At 42.7% G+C, this 19,619-nt stretch overlaps 1 protein-coding gene across 5 annotated transcripts in view; it reads right to left on the bottom strand.

Annotated features, from left to right (window-relative positions):
* The window catches only part of lrp8 (low density lipoprotein receptor-related protein 8, apolipoprotein e receptor), a 160,862-nt gene that overhangs the window by 28,791 nt on the left and 112,452 nt on the right, over positions 1-19,619 (bottom strand). For all 5 annotated transcript variants that reach the window (XM_068590085.1, XM_068590086.1, XM_068590083.1 and 2 more), the window contains 6 exons: positions 16,328-16,702; positions 12,951-13,073; positions 11,867-11,989; positions 9,176-9,295; positions 7,853-7,978; positions 1,231-1,402 (listed from right to left, as the gene is read on the bottom strand). In XM_068590085.1, the coding sequence (XP_068446186.1) occupies positions 1,231-1,402; positions 7,853-7,978; positions 9,176-9,295; positions 11,867-11,989; positions 12,951-13,073; positions 16,328-16,702 (1,039 nt within the window). The remainder of the gene's footprint in view (positions 1-1,230; positions 1,403-7,852; positions 7,979-9,175; positions 9,296-11,866; positions 11,990-12,950; positions 13,074-16,327; positions 16,703-19,619) is intronic.

The following is a 19,619-nucleotide window of genomic DNA, read 5'->3' as shown; positions in this document are numbered from 1 at the left end:
AAGTTGCTGTTGCATTTGCGAAAAGACGGTAATGAAATGTTCTTCACAAAGACACTTTGATTATAAAGTAGTTCATTTCTGTTTGCCGATTACTATTTTTCTGGGCATTTTTTATTCGCTATATCTTTTATGGCTGTATTCTGGGAGCAAGTTGTCTGCAGAAGGGAGGAAGACGACTTCACCTTTCGTAATCCTGCCGACAAAAAAACTCCGATTGGTCAATGAGCACCGGACCTGTGCAAACATCTGCTAAACAAATCTAAAAAGCTGGGATGGCAATTTGGAGATCTGAAGCCAGGCAAGGTGAATGCAGGAATGGGCTGGAAAATGGAAATCATATTTGGCACTTGGTGACATCGCTGTTATGTAACATCTTGCCGTGTGTCTTCACGAAGAGAAACGGGAGTAAAACTATTCTGCTGAGGATCTATCTAAAGGAGTACTCAAAGGTAATCTCAAAGGTACTTATGTATACTTAGAGTTTTGGATCGTATTACAGTCGTTCAAAAATGATAACATGCAACACAAAACACTTTCATGCTTTTGTCTTTTTTTTTCAATGTGTGACAAACGCAAACACAACCGAGAACCACTCCGTACAAATCCACCTGTGGCTGGCTGTGTAAAGTGTTTATGTGTCCATAGAAGAGTTCATCATCACGAATGAGTTAACTTCTCCTTTTCTCCCTCAGAAGCCCTTGAATAAATCTCTGAGTTAATGTGGAAGTATGCGGGTGTGTGTGTGTGTGTGTATGCAGATGAGTAATAGCGGTGATTATTGAGGCAGTGAAATTAGAGAGAGCATATGGCTCAGCTGAGATGATAGAAAGCCCCTCCCACTACCTGCCAGCCATAAGAGACACACACACACACACACACACACACACACACACACACACACACACACACACACACACACACACACACGCACACTATATATGTGTATTGTGTGCACCTATTTCATGTCTGTGAAGGACAAACAGTTCCACCTTTTACTGACAGATGACACAGCCCTCCAGGTGTGACACACACATGGACACACACACACACACACACATACGCACAGCCAGCCATCCCCCAGATGTACCTGTCTCACTACCAGAAGTGTAGCAAGTTGAAACAGACAAGATGGATGTATAGAAGAGAAACAGGATGACAAAACAGCTGAAAAACAAGAAAAGAGGCTTTTTCAAATCACATTTACTTGTGTGTGTGTCTCTGTGTGTGTACCTGTATATTTTACGATGGTATAGATCACACCAGAACATCTTGTTGGTGGACACGTCGACATCCAGGGCCACCGCGTTCTTCAGCGTAGGAACCACCTGCGTGTATTCACTCTTCAGCAGGTCGATGCGCCGGATCTCGTGGCGGTTGGTGAACATCAAGTACGGACTCTTTCCTGAGGAAGAAGAGGGGGGGGGAGGGGTGAACACCTTCACGTCACGACCGCGTTTGAGCACGTCGCCTCGAGAACCGTTTGACATCTTTCAATTACAACTTGACGTGAGCAAAATTCCCAAGAGATGTGTCGATACCATTGACGGCTATTAAACTACGTTAGCAACTCTTTACAACTCTTTCTACTCGACGTGGGCCGTTTGCAATAGTGCCAATCATGAGTGTGCTGGTGTATGCGTGCCATGGAAACATTTGCTGATCTTGAAAAATGACACATAAATTGTAACACACGGCCTGAGAGTCAACCTGCATATTTGCATCTTGTGACGCAATCCCCGCTGAGACGGACGCGGTCACATTGTGCTATGAACTGACAGCGCACTGTAGCCCGGAAACTTCTCAAAGTTGTTGCAGTAATGTGAGGATAATGTTTCGAACGGTGATACTGACGTGATTTAGAGACGATCGTACACACTTTCATCTCATCGCGTATTGATTACCGCGGCGCACTTTTCTCCGCACTCGGCAAATCTGCAATAAACCCGTTGCGGATGACCCAGAATGCTTTTGTCCGTCCCACACGCTCGCTTTAAGACCCGCCGTGACCGAGCTTTCGAGGCAGCGGCTACTAAGCTCGGGAACACTTCCCCTGTACAAATTTGGTTCGCTGAATCGGTGATGTCTTTTAAAAAACAACTAAAGACTTACATGTTCATGCTGGCGTTTGTTTAAATACCTACAACCTGCTTTTATCTGTTTTTTTTATTTGTTTTAATGTGTTTTTTGCTGCTCCATCTTATGCGTTTACTGTGTTTTTTAATCTGTACATCACTTTATGACCTCTTTGTCTGTGAAATGTGCTCTATAAATGAAATAATTACTATTATTTTTATGATACTGTCCCTCCTGCCATTGGATCCATTACACAACAGCTGTTAGATCCAGTTCAACTGAGTGTCCGATGAGAGTCCACCTCCTTTATGGTGTTGGCTATATATACATTGGCCGTGATTTTGATAGATACAAGGTAGTGTTAAAACGTTGGTCTGTTTGTCCTATTTAAAGCTAAAAATCAATAAGAGTGCTCGCTCCAGCCCTTTTTTTTGCCCTTTATATGTACTTCAGCAGTACTGTTAAAAACCTTCACACACTGTTATCTACAACCACGCCATGCGTGGTGTCGAGTGATGATTTTTATCACCGAGAGGAGACATAGTGTAGGATAACCAAGGTCTTGTTTTTCATTTGTACTAGTATGGTTCTTAACCCTCAACTCATGTATGTTTGATGTTTGAAATCATCCAAATAAAAAAGTAACCGACTGAACAGACATATTTTTAGTGCATTATGGTGTTCACACAATTATGCATCGCAGAAAGGTAACACATAGATTATGCAAGTTGCAGCTAACTGATAAGGACACTTTCCATTGAAAGAGTCTTTGAGTGTGTGTGTATAGAGTGTGTGTGATGCCGCGGGACGAAGTAATGAAGCACAATGTGCAGGTGGATAAAGTGGACCGACAACTAGTCGTGACACATCGTTCTATTTTTAGTACAAACAACAGCTTGTCAAAAGTACGTTTCTGGGTTCTCTTCAGCCGTACGTGCTGCTGTCCGGCACATCAGCTATCGCCGGGTAGATTTTTCAGCAGGCTGAAGGCGAGTCAGGCTTTTTCAAAATTGCCCCTCTTTCGTCCACACAGATACAGATGTACATTACACAAATAATCTATCCATATATACTCAATTCATGTGTATGCATGCCTGCACACGGTGGAGACAACTCACTGCACACGCTCACAAATCTATCAAATTTACTTCGAAATCATCAATATCACTCATCAAACTGTAATCCAATTATTTTGTTGACTTTTAGCTCAGCAGCTCTGCTTCGCCTCGGAAAAATTCTGTCCGTCTGCCCGCTCGCTTCCCTCTCTGTCTTCATCTTTGGCTCGCTTTCGCACAAATACCCATCCGTCTCATTTTCGTGCTTCTTTCGATCAGCTTCACTTCTCTCTCTCTCTCTCTCTCTCCCTCTCTCTCTCTCTCTCTCTCTCTCTCCTATCTGTGGAGTTACCCTCCGCTCCGCGCTGTCCAGTAAAGCAGAAATGCCACGTAACGAGACAAAGTTGGGCAACAATCGCACTGACACACGCACACACAGACTTGTACTTTTCCTCAATAGGTTTCCTCGGCCTGGGTTTAATACGGACTACTGCACAGGGAGAACACGTTGCATTTCCACTACTGTTTGGATTCAATCATTTTCCTCTGACGACTAGGTTTGAAACCATCAATTTCACCTGCTGCGTGGGCGGCGTTTTCTTTTGGGGGGGGCGGGGAGAGGGAAAGAGAGAGGGAGAGAGACGGGGAGAAACACAAGTAGTGAGAGACAGGCACAAGCAAATGTGATGGACCACCTTTCTGTCTCCATCATCAGTCTCCATCACTGAAGATGCAGGTAGAGTCATGGAGGAATGAAGAGGAAGAGGATGTTATTGGAAAGGAAGCAGTAAGGGAAAGGCATTAACGGATTGCGTGACATAAAGGGAAAGAAAGTTGGGCAATATGGGAGCAAGAGGAAAGCAAGAAAGCCGGGATAAAAAACGGAGAGTAGCATTTAGAAGGATGTGTAACAAGAACAGACAGGATCTAACGTATCCTTCATCAATCCCTCTGACCCATTTGTTCAAGGCAACGACTCTAATCCCTCATCACTGTTGTCGCAGCAATATCTCCTTGAGGAGGTAAAAAAAAAAAAAGAAAAGAAGCTGAGTCACTGTTTTCCTCAGGCCACGACACCAAAAGATGTCAGCGGAAAGTGCAGCGTAATCTCTCCTCAATATATCCCAGCAGAGCAACAGTCAGATTTCCAAACAAGAACAGGCTCCCGGAGGTGTGTTTTCATCTGCATTGACAGTTCAGGGCTCCTGGCCAATTAAGATAATGCGGGGAAAAGATAAATACGGGCTGGGGGGGAATGCCGTCGACCACGAGAGGAGATGTTTACGTTGTGGGGATGCAAAGTGAGATCACAACGTCAGACGGAAAGGTCAGAGAAAGGTGTGAAACTCGGCGAGACGACGGGGGTGTTCAGCTGTAGTCGGTGTGACAGATGCCGCGGCGGCGAACAGAAACGGACCTCAAAAGTCAGAAAGTCATCCGACGTGCTCACATTCCTCAGGACAAAGTTCTGTAAACCTGCATTATTCTCATGATGGACTGAGGAGACGAGAAATTGTTGCCCTTCTGGTAATTTGTGCGCCGACATTTTAAAGTCGCGCCCGCTATTTGAGAGAACAGACACAATCGATGATGAATATGTACATTTGTATTCTGGGTTAATATTTCCGACAGAATCCAATGTTATGCGTTTGTCTATTTACAAGCATGAGACAACGGGAAACACCGAGACGAGGTTTGACAGTGTTCCACGACATCTCGGGTCCCACGGCAAAATCTTTTTGACAATGGGGAAAATCTGACCACTTCTTGAAACTCATTTTGAAAAGTGTGTGCTCAAACTGTCAAGTGTGGGAAATAACTGCTCCTGGCACTGTGGTTAAGTCCGCAGTGCTCTGTAGATAAGACGAGGAACAAAGAGGAGGAAACAAGAGCAAAAACACAAAGTATGACTTTGCTCCAGAGACAGTTTGCGAATTTCCTCTGCATCGTCGCGACAGCGTGTCCTGTTTTTATCAAACATGGACGAACCTGTAATAGGATCCATCCGGACGCATCATCCTCATTCTTATCCTCACTCCTGTCTGTACATTTGATAAACTTTTGTTTTGCCATAAAAAAAAAAGCAATTTAATTGTATGGAAGGATGTTAGCATATTTGAAATCTGCAGCGCTATTAATAATTGGTTGTTTAGTGTGAGAAAAATCTCCCTCCCTCATGACGTCTTTAGATTGGCCTCGGCGTGGTATGCTAACAATGGAATTGCACGTTCTTTCAGACAGAAACAGTCTCATGGTCGTGTGCAAGATTAAACAGAGAGAGTAGGATGAGAAGTCTGAATATAACAGTGAAACAGTAACTCATGAAGCGTGAATACGTTTTTCTCCCAACGTTTAGCAATCTTGAATATGTTTGAATCCAACAATAAGATAATTGACATTACTTTTTCATGATTATGGACAAGTAGAAATCTTTTTTTTTTTCAATTCGCTTTGAGTTCTAGTCGCAGCCGTGAACTTTATTTTGCATCTTTTATAACGCAGTTATGCAATAATACACATTTTCTCAGGAAACAGTGCCATGGTGATCCTTAGAAAGAATGGCGATAATGAGGAACAACACCACAAAAGCAAACAAGTCATCTCCTTTGAGAAGCAAGTAGGTGTTTTATTCCTTCATGTTTCCATTCCTCTCTTTCACTATCTTGGTCGTGGCTGTCCAATTACATTTGGATCAACTCTGAGTTAAAGATGACAGATAACCAAACGGCTGAAGAAGCTGCACCCACACACACACGCACAATTAATAACTCAAGTCGCGACTCAGTGAGTGGCATCACACACCCATAACTGTGTAAACACAAAAACAATGAATGCAATTAGTGTAGAGCAAGTCTTTTCTCGGGGCTCTTAATGGACGCTGCCTTGTACCGATCCAAACACGCGACACACATCCACAAACACCAGCTAAGACCAGGGGACGCATCATGACTCCAATCTGGGACTTTCCTTTTAATTAGCATCGCTAGTGTTGCATATTACTCCCAAAAATTAATCTGCGGGGCCTGAAACCAAGTGTTAGGATTAGAAAAGAACACAAAGAGCACAGGTAGCGCGACTCCTCTTCTTTTAGTTATTTGCAACTTCCACAAGTAGAAAATGGGGTGGAAAATAAAACCTTTCATGTGCCATCGCGTTTAACTAGAGGGTGACATTGTGTTTTGCTGTGTGACTCTGGGATAAAAGCACAAATAACAGCCTTAGCTTCAATGCACGGGAATGATATTGGCACTCGGCGAGTGCCACATCTCATCAAAGGACGTGTCACTCCTGCTGTCCAGCGTCTGTGCACTAATGTTGATGAGCCTCCTCGAAATAACTGCATGTTCAGATGTGTGACCGGAATTTAAAGCGTATACACGTACTGATGTGTGTGTGTGTGTGTGTGTGTGTGTGTGATTGGGTGAAATATGAGCATCTCGGAATGAGTTCACGGGCAAATAAGGCTTCATTAGGTCCACATTATGTCAGCTTCATGAAGCAAACATCTCTGTATTTATGGTCCCATCTCTATTTGTGCCTCTGAATAAATAAACTTCGACATAAACAATAATCCTGGCGCCGAGAGATAGCCATTCATCTTTTTTTTTTCCCCGCCGCTGCTCGCCGATCCTCTATTCTAATAAACGTCCCGGCCTCTGACAAGGACTGTTTGCGTTGCTTAACGGTAATAAAGATTCACACAAAGAGGCGCGAAGTAATCAATGGTGTTTTTTATGCCACTTAGCTTCGGAGCGAGGACCTGTTTTCTGCTTTAAACTTCCTCATTAACAGACCAGTTCACCCGATAATGACTCAACCAGAGACCGATGGCGGTAATCACTAGTTACACTTTTTTCTCTCTTTTGTCGCGCAGAAAAGTTCATTTGTTGTGTAACTCAATCAGTTGAAGGGTCATTTCCCAATTTAGGTAAATGTGTAGTTGCAGGGTATTAAGGTTATGTTTCCTGAAGACTTTATAACACAGTAGATAAAACACTGATAATTAACTAATTATAGTTTTCAATCCTCTCAAGGTCATTTACTTCCTTTTTTTTTTTTTTTAATGGGAAACGTGAAATGTTTAAAATTACCAACAGCACTGAAATTCTGCATTCAGACCCGCTCGGTATCATTTGTAGTTTGTTAGCGGCGGCAGGAATTATCTGTACGTTTCAATGGTTGTTGACCGAAAGCGTTGCTATCGGTCAACGGATGACAATATTTGATTTTCATTCATAGCAGCGCTCAGAGTGTTTACCCGGGCCGACCAGAGGTACGGACCCTGCTCATGTCCCACTGTGAGTGGGCAGCCTCCTTCCTCCCCCCCCCATCCATCCCTCCCACATCCTTCCCTGGACACTCCAGAGAGCAGAAGGCAGCTGGCTGCAAACTTTTCATTAGCGAGGATTGCAGAGAGAGAGAAAAAAAAAAAGGTGGCAAATATTTATCTTTGCACAGATTGCCGGGCTCGGCCTCCATACTGAGCGAGCCTCTCGGTTCTCAGAATCCCACGGTGGGAGAATAGTGTGGGATGTGCCTCGGTCGCCACGGGTGCTGAAGCGGGAGAGGAACTGGTGCATAAAAGAGCGAGCATCAACGTGCGATTCGTTTTCGAGTACACGTGTGCCCGTGTCTGTATTTCGGTGGGAACTTCCATCTACGACAGTGTGTGTCTCTACCGGGGGAAAACGGGTGTAAGGGTATGTGTGTGATAAATAACTCACCCACAGCCTTGCAGGTCTTAGAGGCAGGGTCCATCTCGTAGCCTTCGTAGCATTCGCACTTATAATCTCCTTTGTAGTTGATGCAGATCTGACTGCACGCGTCGGGGTTCTCGCATTCGTCGATGTCTGTGTGGAGAGAAATGGCACCGAGTTGGTCAAAAGAGGTCTACAGACACACAACAAATCCTTTTCTCCATCTCCATTTTCTCCATCTAGCATGTTAACAATCAAGACGCCGATTCTTCAAATGGAGTTTCGAGGATTTCTATCTTTCAGGCCGAGGCATCAGATACTATTGGGACATGGCAGATGGATCACTGTGGTGTATTATTATGTTATTTCCACTAAATATGTAAACAGTATTCTATATCTTACTGTTTCTAAGTCAAAGGAGGAATCTGGTGGTGAGAAATATTTCATTGCACTTGTCTTTATGCGATTGAATATCGTGTCAACAGATTATTTCACCTGTCCACTGCACAGACTTGTTTTCACGCTAGCTGCACGACAGAGATGCTCAGTCACAGGCTGGCACATTTAAACAACTTTAAACCAAATAAAACAACAGTCCAACACTTTGGGAAGCGGCTTGTTTGCCAGCGAACCCACGGCCCGATGAGGAGATCAATACCAATTTGATCTTTCTGAGTTCAGGATTGGGGATGTGTTTAAAGCTTAGCACCGAGATGGAGAGCGGGGGAACTGCTTCCCCGGCTCCGTCTCAAGTAAAACAAATCACTTTCAAACTGTTTAAAGCTGACTTTGTGTCTAATCTTGTTCATTTAACTTGTGTAGGAGAAGGAATGCGAAAATCTGCCAACGTGATTTCAGACAGTTACATCATTTGAGCTCTTCTTTGAAGCGTATATGTGTATCAGCGCTGGGTAAAGTTGAAAATAATGTAACTGATTAATCGCATGATTTTTCTGCAATTAACTGCGATTAATCGCCAAATTCACGGCGTCTGGGAGAGATTTAAAGTGAGATTTAAAGTGCAGCACTTGTGGCAGCATTAAGCCCGTCAACATGTTTTTTTTTTACAAGAATATGAACGATATTTAGGTTAGAAATGCTATAAAACTTTCACGGCGCTCCCATGGTTCTCACAGAGCTCAATAAAAATGTCTCAAGGAACAGTTCACCTACAAAATGTTCTTGCCAAACAAATACATCTTTGCTAAAACCCCTATTATTTAAAACGCACAGTCGGATGTCTGAACGGTTGTGTGAGAATATAAATGGTATCTTTTGGGGTGAAGTATCGCTTTGAGGCGGTAGTTTTTCATTTTGGCACAACTTTTTGCATAATTCTTTTTTCTTTACCTCCACAAGTCTTTTTGTCCAGGAGTTTATACCCGGAGGGGCAGTCACACTCATACCCGATCCTGAGGTCCCTGCAGATGTGGGAGCAGCCGCCATTGTTGTCTGCACACTCATTCAGGCCTGTTGAGCGAGAGGCAGGACGGGTAGAGGACGAGGCGGGCAGAAGACGGGAGGGAAGAAAAGAAGAGTTGAATGTCAAATAACTCCAGACGGGGGGGGAAAAATATCAGTCTGGATGAAACACAGAGAAAGAGTAGGATAGAAAGATAAACACCAAAAGTTGGGATAAGTACGTCCTGTAAAGTAGTACACATAAAATGTCTCTTCAAAAAACTGATTATGCATAAAAGCAGTAGAAAAGTGTGTGTGTAGACAGTATGTATATCTGTGTGTGTGTGTGTGTGTGTGTGTGTGTGTCCATGGCACAGTCTTAGCCAAATGCACCTGAAATCAATCATTCCCCAGCGGGGAGCTTGGACACGTTTACCACGTTTTACCGCTTTGCTATTTTTTTTTTTAAATTTCTTTTCAGTATTTTAGAACAGAAGAACAGATTGGACTCCCTCTCAGTTATGCTTCCTTTATGTTCTTTTCCTTTTTGTATCCGTTTCTGCACCTCCACTTATTCCTTTGTCTTTCAACTCCCCTCCAGGGAGGAGCGAGGGATCGCTACTGAAAACTAAAGCTGGTACTTCATTACCGGCGTACATTAAAGATTCAAGCGTCAAAGCTACAGGTTGTGAGACTGAGAGAGAGAGACGGCAGGAATATATATATATCTCTATATATATATCTCTCTCTCTCTATATATATATATATATATATATATATATATATATATATAGAGAGATATATATATATATAGATCTATATATATATATATATATCTATATATATATAGATCTATATATATATATATATAGATCTATATATAGATATATATATATATAGATCTATATATATATATATAGATCTATATATATATATATATATCTATATATATAGATCTATATATATATATATATATATATATATATAGATCTATATATATATATATCTATATATATATATATATATATATATATATATATATATATATATATATATATATATCTATATCTATATATATATTTATATCTATATCTATATCTATCTATATCTATATCTATATCTATATCTATCTATATATATATATATATATATATATATGGTTGCAATTTACGGTATATATGTATTTTATCTTATAAAAACAAATCAACCCAGTATAAATATAGTATTGAGGTCAAAGAAAGTTAAAACCAATTCATTTTAGCAGGCCAGCTACATAATATACTATACGTATGTATGTGTGTGTGTGTGTGTGTGTGTGTGTGTGTGTGTGTGTGTGTGTGTGTGTGTGTGTGTGGACAGATATTTGTACCAACTAAGTGATACTTCTCAGGACTGATTCATCGTGATATGTCAACTTCACTGTCCAACTTTCTTTTGGCCAGTTTGGCAGCGTTCTTTTTCCTTTCCCGACATGGCCGGACGCTATTGCACAAAGCGGTGCGGTGCATGAAGGAAGTGGACGGGCCTGCACACAGCTTTGTTGCCTGACATCGTTTGCCGACTTCACTAATGTTATTGCGGCTGAATGGGAGCAAATCAATGCGGCAAAGTTCCAGAATCTTGTGGAAAGAAGAAGTTGTTATACATGTTTTTTATATAATAATAGACACGATTATATGGTGTGACGTTAAACTGTATGAGTGCAATGTTCAGATGCCCATATACTTTCCCCCATATTGTGTGACTGAACTCTAAAGCACCCGGAGGAGTTTTGGACCATTACTTTCGTGCTTTTTATGAGTGGCTCCCCTTTTTCATTCACATCATACATGCACATGTTTCCCATTAACAAAATGCATGCGTGCAAATGTTTCATTTTTACCATTTTACACCGCTTTGGCCTCGGACAAAGAACTATCGGAGACACAGTGGCGTAACAGCAGTCGTAAGCTATAGCGAGAACGAAAGAGGTGCTGCAGGTCTGATGCGCTGAACATCGTGTTTAACATTAATGATATGGTCACAAGGCAATCTCATTACAGGTCACATCCACCTGCCTGGAGATCAGAGCGAGCTGAAAGGGCAGCGCGCTCACTTATCATTTTAAAGCCACGTGACTGGCTTCTACATCAGAGCAATAACACAAGTGAAACGCGAGTGCCTTCAGTAATCCCTGGAGTCTTCTACTTGTACTTGAGTAGCGTATGTACTCAGTACATATTAAATTACTATTAATTAACAGGTATGTTTTTTTCTGAAATGCCTCTCTCTCTCTGTGTGCAGCTTGTCATGCGAGATCCGTGACCGGAGCTCTCGCTAAGTGGTAATTATCTAAGGTGTGTAGATAATCCGCGTGGTTCCGTATGGGCGATGTAGTCCAGTCACGATTTCCGAGCTAAGATCGCACCAGAGGGCAAAGCCGCTTGGCTCTTTGATCGTAACGAGGCTGTTGAGAAATGTCCCGATTCACCCTGCCTTAATGAAACCATTTTTTTTTTACCGAGAAGAGTGGCCACCCACATTACGCAGACGAACACGATCACACTGGTGTGTGTGTACATCCACGCATGCTGGAGGTGGTGAATGCACTAATGAGTATATGTGTGTGTCGGTGCGCAAAGAGAAATAGAAACTAATTACCACACTCCTTCATGGGCTCATCCGACCAGTCCTTGCAGTCCTTCACGTTGTCACACACCTTGCTGCTGTCAATACACTCCCCGTTCTTACAGCGAAACTTTCTTTGCCCGTCACACTTTGTAACTGCGGTGGAGACACGACACACACACACAACCAAGTCAGAGATCCGTGCTTCTGGACTCCATCTCTTTTCAGCTAGAAATACACAATGTGCAGGTACTTAAGCAGACGTATGGAGGCTCCATTCACATCAAACCAGGCGTTGGAAGCCAGTCCGCTCATTCGTTGAAATGAATTGAGTGGGTTGTGTGTTTTTTTTAACCTGTGCCGATGGGGACTACGAGAGGGGGTGAAAAAAAAAAGCAAGATTGGTGTGAATGTAGCCTTAAATAAATGCTGCACAGTTTAACCTAATTAGTATTTTGCAAAAAAAAACAAAAAACAATACCACCAAAGTGCAAACCACTAACATATCATGATTTTTAGAGCAGTCACTTCCAGTTGGGGGAGCTTTATTTCTTTAAATTCTGTGTTTCGAAACATTGAGGTAGGCACATGTGACGCCCTTGCAAACAATTACTGTGCCGTACTGCACTTCTAAACACTGGCTTTGAGGTTAAGTTCCCGCCAGGCACCTTGAGCTTTTATGTGTATATATATGTAAACTCAAGGTGATGTGTAAGCAATAAGCGGTGAGCGGTTGTTACACTTCTCGTCTACGTCAAAAGAGATTTGAGGCAGAAAACTTGCTGAGACTCGTTTAACACCGTGACATTGTGGCCTCTTGCTTGAGGATAACTTCTTTAGTTTCTCATGAGGCAGATTAGATTAGTGCGGCAGACTGCAACCATCTGTGCCACTTTCCACAACTTCCTCTGAGAATTTTGTTTGCAGTATGCTTTATTTTAAGTGAATCGACTAAGTCGAAGGACTACAAAGCAGCATGAAGCTGATCATTTGCAACAGAGATTACGTTCGCAAGAGTTCTATTGTCACTTTTCTTTGCAGTATCTGACAAATAAACACATGTTACAATCTGCATGAAGTGCATAACGTCATGAACCTCTACTCATCCGACACCTACCGTTGACACAGCCAGCTTCATCGCTGTAGTCCGGACAGTCGTGCACTTTATTACACTGTTTGGTGCCGTGAATACAGGACCCATCGCCACACTGGAACTCATCAGGTCGGCATGTGAGCAGCGCTGAGGAAGACAAACCACGCACCATACACATTAGAATCAGCTGATCTGTTAATATTTCAGCGAAAATATAAGTTATTGGTCTCATTCGGCCCATTGTTTCTCTTCTTCAGCTGCATCTATGAAGATGTGCAAGTGCGGTATCTGTTTTGTGGCTTTAATCAGGCCAACTTGCATTCCAACCCAACAGTAATCAGTCATACACTTCCTCTTACCTGCACAGAAAAAGCCCCAACGGAAATAAAAATGAGGCTGGTATTCATTCACTGTTTGAGGAAAACCCCCCATCCAGTGACCCATTGGGTATGTGTGTGTGTGTGTGTGCAAGTGTATATGGGTATTTGTTTGTGCATGGTTTAACGGCGGGGGCAGGTTTATTTAAGTCATTCGTCTTTTTTAACTGGCTGTTTAATTATTCATGTGTTGTGTTTTGAAGTGGCTCCGCCAAGGGAACGGAGGCAGGCGTGATTGATGGCTGCGCAGGCCAACGAGCGGAAGACTCCCACTGTATCAGGAAATGTGGAATGAAAACGCTGTTTCACGCCAAGCGAGCACTCACCCACAGAAGTCCGTGTCCTGCACAGGTAGGCAGACATCAGCCGAGCAAACTAAAACGTCACATGCAAGACGCAGGCACCTTTTAATGAACCCAGATAAAATGGCTCTGTCTTCTAAAGCTCGGACTAAAAATAAAGATAAACGCTATGCTAATGCTAGAATCAGCAAAGTGAAGAGGTCATAATCATGTGCCGATTCCTGAGCTGAGTTAATTATGATGAATCCAGAGGAATGGATTGCCATCTGCAGATATGCTGGCAAGAGGGAAAAAAGGAAGCAACCAGCGAGAGCCTGTTTGACCATTTCTCATTTACATTAACCTCCTGTCACCCTTCTCACAGTCACTTGTCTCGGCACGTCTGTGAAATAACACAGGAATATGGAGACGGATGTTTCAAATTAGATGGGGGAACGATAACCAGGGGACGGGTCTGTGTGAAAGCTTGACGGAATAGAGGAGGCGGAGAGAACAAACTGGAGACATGCAATCATTCTCACATTTCTGATTTACATTGAAATGTTGCACCTCCCTCAAGCTGAGCTCTGCTCTCATTTACATTTTGCAGACATCTGAAACTATTACATCTTGTTTGACACAAACCTCCAACCCCCCACTTTCATTCAGGATGTGATGAGCATGCACACAGACTGCATCAGATACATGCAGCGGTATCTGACTCATCGGTGATGAGCCGCGTCGGCACATGCAGGACCACTTCACTTTACGTCACCCAGGCAGAAGTCATCACATTTAAATGATGTTATTGGGTTTGTTTGTGGAGAGCCACTTTGTACATTCTACTCTTGTCTTTATTGACAAATAGAACTGTTAACCTTTGACCTGGATTATGTCTGAAGCTAACATGTTAGGCTACTTGATTAGCTTTCATATAATGGAAACTAAAAGGTAAAAATGGTAAAAAGGTACTCACCACAAAAGACAAAAATCCTATAAGTGTGTCGGGTTTTGAGGCATCTCGTGCTGAGTTTGATTTGACGACGCGGAAAGTCATCACATTGTTAAATCCTAAGTGCTATGACTCATTTGCATATTGTTCAAGCGAGAGATCATAATGCATCCACATCAAATGCTGTCATGGAGTGCACACATAGCTATTTTGCCTTCAAAGATAATACATATTATTGACCTGTTGGCTTTGAGAAATTGTGTGTGGAAAGATGGTCAATGGTCAATTTAATTGTATTTGCATGGAGATCGACCTGTCGATCACAATAAGCCCGCCCTAAAGGATACTACGCTTTATGGTCTATTTTACTCTAAAATAGGAGCATCGGTTACTAAATGAACATCATGCTAAATTGAAGAAGACTTGAAACTAGAGATCGAGACCTTAAACTCATGTTGACAATGGAGTAGAGCCTTTTTGTTTCATAGACTTCTATACAATGCGACTTCTTTTTGCAACCAGAGGAGTCACGTTCAGGATGGCCTGCAGAGAGAAAAGCAGGTTTTAAGACACTTTCGCGTCGGCTTCAATCGGCCGGACCGGAGCTTCTGCCCGAGTCTCGTACGAAGGTGTTTGTGTGAGTGTGTGTGTGCGCGTGTGTGATGTCGTATGTGCGAGGCTGCTGTCATCTCCCTGAGTGGTGTGTGGGAGTGTGAAGAGGAGACCAGATGGGGGGTCTCACTTGATGAAGGCCCTTCACCTCCCACACATGCGAGCACGCGCACACACACTCTCACACACAGCGAAACGCATATGGTCAAACACACTCAGAAGTTCTCCTTCTGCTTCCACAGATCACATGGTCGCATGGCAACACACTGATGGATCATCAAGTCGCTATTGATCTTCCTTCAATCATTCGGGAGCACAACAACATTTGTCTCGTAGTCTTTGTTCACAATACATGGCATGTCAGCCTTTGAAGTATATTCCTTTAGGAGCGGTGAGTCACACACACAAGCATTGTGCCACTACACATTGATAGGATGCAATCATCGCCTTCATGATTAAAGCCTACCGCTGGTATTAACTTTTCACATTTATCACACAATTAAAAAAAATAATAAAAAACATACACACAGGAACAGACACATTGCATAAAAGAACCATGACATAGCAATTAGATATTCCTTCATTATAATTAACATTTCAAATGTAAATTACAAGCAAAGCCATGTGCCTGAGTGTGTGGAGTGACATCAAGGCAATGGAGACTGGGCTAGACTGGAACTACAGTCATGGAGTCGTATCAGAATAAACTACACAAGGCCGTGTTGGTTTTAATTCGGATTTTGTCAATGAATAACACCCGCGTTGGGTTTTATGACACAAAGATCATAATGTGGCTACACAGAAAGCCATTGCCGAAATTTGATCTATTCCGGGTTTCGTCATAATAATCAAAACGACAGCAGCGGTCCCCAACCCCCAGGCTGCAGCCGGGTACTGGTCCGCGGGTCGGTTGGTATCGGGCCGCACAGAAAAAATGAATGAATTTTAAAAAAAGTTTTAAAAAAATAAATAAAAATACATTTTATTTTGAAGAAAGAAAAAAAGTCGGTAAAATGTTGTATTTTGAAAAAGGACCGGATACATCCATCCGTGCATCTGAGCCTCACGTTAGCCCAAAAACAAAACTTCTGCTGGGACAACTGCTTTAGAAGCCATTCAGTTTCACCGTTCTAACCATCCATCGCCAACATAAATACAATAACTCCACAGATGACTTACGACAGTTTGCTTCATCCGATTTGTCCTTGCAGTCTGCGTCTCCGTCGCACTTCCAGTTCATGTGGACGCACTCCCCGCTCCCGCACTGGAACTCGCCCACCGGGCAGCGAGGTTTCTGGGGCTCCGTCCTCCGGCTGCAGCGCTCCATGGACTCGTCCGACTTGTCCTTGCAGTCCGGGTCGCCGTCGCAGCTCCACAGGGCCGGGATGCACTCCGAGTCGTTGCAGCGGAACTCGTGCTGGCCGCAGGTCGGAGTCGAGCACTTCTCCTCGTCGCTGGCGTCGCCGCAGTCGTCGTCGCCGTCGCACACGAAGATCGGTGCCAAGCATTTCCCGTTGCGGCACTGGAAGTCTTTGGAGGGGCAGGCCTTGGCGTCTACAGGACGGATGAAAAATGAAGGGTTTTAAAGACAGTTTTGTGATCATCGATTATATTTAATCTACTTTAAATCTGATTATTCTCATTACTAAAAATCTTTTGAGAATGGAGTGAATTTCACAAACGTAATTGAGCTTTCATAAAATAGCCTTCCGCTTGAACTCATTTGAATGCAGACGTTGTGCACATTGGAGTAGATGAGAGAAAATGTGAGCTATCGTTAACTTATCAATGCAGATATTCAATCTCCTTGGGGGAGTTTGCGACATATGCAGTCATATGTCACTCCTTCCCTAACTGAAAGATTGTGTTAATACAATTTAGAGTTAATAAGCAGAAGGCAATTCCAGATGTTCTCCATTTGCCCCGGGCTTTTTACAATCTGCTGAGAGTAAAAGAAAGAGTTGGATCAAAAGTAACTGTGCACGTGGCTGAAGAGCACCTCCTTAAAAAACACATTCCATGGAAGTCTTCGAGAAAAATGCAGCAGGTGAAGGAGAGGATACATCGTAACCGTTCAGCTAAAAAAAAGGATAAAAACAGGTAGACTTGCCTCATGTGAAAAACACATTGTGTTCTATATTTTCAAATAGAAATAATCCCAACTCCAACCACTAAATGTCAACCCTTTAAATGAATGAATGCAACCAATATTACACTGAAACACTCAGGATAAACGTGACATTGTACCATATTAAGCACAAGGTCGAGGGAGCATATGTGCAGCAGAAGTCCAGTATGTGGAAGCAGGTGTGTAATGAGCAGAGTTGGGGCACAGCTGCGGGTGTCTACCGCAGTGCAGAACCTCCCTCCACGAGTGTGTGTGTGTGTGTGTGTGTGTGTGTGTGTTGGAATGCTTCTACAGAAATACCTGTGAAGATTGGATATTTTTATTTTCGTATAATGTTCTGTGCGTGTGTTCATTTCCCCTCCTAGAGTGTGTTAAATTTCCGGGGAAATGAGGAAACGAGAAGGATTAAACGTTTCACGCGTGTGTGAGCGTGGGTTGTTTTGCTGGCAAACTGTGCGTTTCCTCTTCGCCATATCCAAACAGCGACGGTGTCGAATTCCAGCCAGGATGGACAAATTAAACTGAATCATGTATCGTGCTGAAAAATAACAACACTTGTCCTTTGATGTAACGCTCTTCTCGGGGCGACCGACATAAGTGCTTCACTCTCTCTCTCTCTCTCTCTCTCCGTTACCTTCCCACACAGTGCGCCAAAGGGACTCATTATGCTAATAGGCTATTGGATTCCCCGCTAGCTGTTACTGCTAGCATGCTAATCATCTGCACTCAGATCTAAGTAATGGAATTAACATGAGCACGTAAACAACATCAGCGACATCCCAGCAGAAGTTTCGGCGGTTTGGGGGTCGCGCAAGGTGTGTGTGTGTGTGTGTGCAAAGAAGTAATGAGCAAAGTTAAAAAGTGATTATTGTAAAAGAAATAAATACACTTTTGGTTTATGGAAATTGTAGAAATGTGGCTTCATCCTGGTGGCCCACGAAGGGTTGCAAGTCTAAACAGCGTAGTTTGTTATGCTTAAAAGAGTTTTTCATTAAGAGAGAAAGCTTAGCCAGCCAGGTGTGCTGACTATAAACAGTTAGAAGGGATAAGGATTGTTAGTGTGGCTCCCACTGGGCTATTGCGCTGCACAAAAAAGATAGTTTGCTCTTTATAGCTTTATTTCCGCTGCAACAGCAGGCAGGTGGCTTGAAGTTTATTGAATGTATGTCTTATGGATAAAAACAACTTAAGTCTGAGTTTGAAATTCACAGCAACACAGTGTTGTATTAAAGATATTCTGAAGTTCAGGAAGGCATCCATCCTTCGTCTTTAGCTTTTTTCCATCCCTAAATCTCAACCAATGATAGCTTGTTTCCATCACAATGATAACAGAATACTGAAGCCCGGTCCATATGGAAACGTACTGACACATATTAGGAGAAGAAACTACTGTTTTACACACTACCACTTTGTATTTATGGAACTTTTTTTTAAGGTTTTGGCACATTAGAGTTTCTGATTGGCATCATGCATTAACGAACAAATAAGGTTCATGGTAAAGTACAAAACAGATCATTGTAGTTTTGAAGGTGTACTGTATCTGGGGTCACGTATCCCACAAACCTGTTCAGAGAAGATGATTACACCGAGCCAACCCCCACAGTTCTGCTCTCTGTCGACGTTATCTTGCATGTCACCGATTCTATTCAACGCCATTAAAAGACACTTTAAAAGATGTCGTGATGTTTGTGCTGGAAGAAAAGTATCATTCTGTTTTTTGTAGTAAAGGAATTCGCTTCTTTTTATGTACAGAACATTGAAATCAGATGGTTTAAAATGTATAAATGTGGAAATCCTCCTTATTGCTCCTAATATTATTGCTATGCTTTACATGAAATGTTTTATTTGACATGTATCAGCTCTGAAACTTTTCTGCTATTTGTCCTCTTCCAGGATGATTTCCACAGAGAGCAAAGGGTCACTTCAACTGTGTGATACGTCGGCCCCTTGATCCCGTCACTGAGCTGCGCCAAAGCCGACACACGTCAAAGAGACTTTGGTCCGTCACTCGGTGACCAGAGGATTGGGCCAAAACCAATCCTCTGAAACGGAGGAGGGGACTAGAGAGGAGACAGGTGCTCAGAGGAGCACACGGGGCGATCGATCCATCGATAGATTTGAGAGAAGAAATGTCCTTTCCCACCATAAAGGACCCATCTCGACAACAACAGGAAAGCAGATTTAACAGCAGATAAAGGTAGTGAGGGTAGATGGGTAACACAATGGATTACAGTCAAGAAACTCTGGAATCCTAATCTGTTGTAATTGTGGATTTCAGTGACTCATAATGAATGTCTCAGAGATCCTAAATACTAAATCCGACCACGAAATAACAAAAACAAG

Source organism: Clinocottus analis, unplaced genomic scaffold (genome assembly GCF_023055335.1).
Source record: "Clinocottus analis isolate CAN_PGR_092001 unplaced genomic scaffold, fCliAna1.0.p SCAF_23, whole genome shotgun sequence".
NCBI lineage: Eukaryota > Metazoa > Chordata > Actinopteri > Perciformes > Cottidae > Clinocottus > Clinocottus analis.
This window is presented reverse-complemented; position numbering and strand designations above follow the sequence as displayed.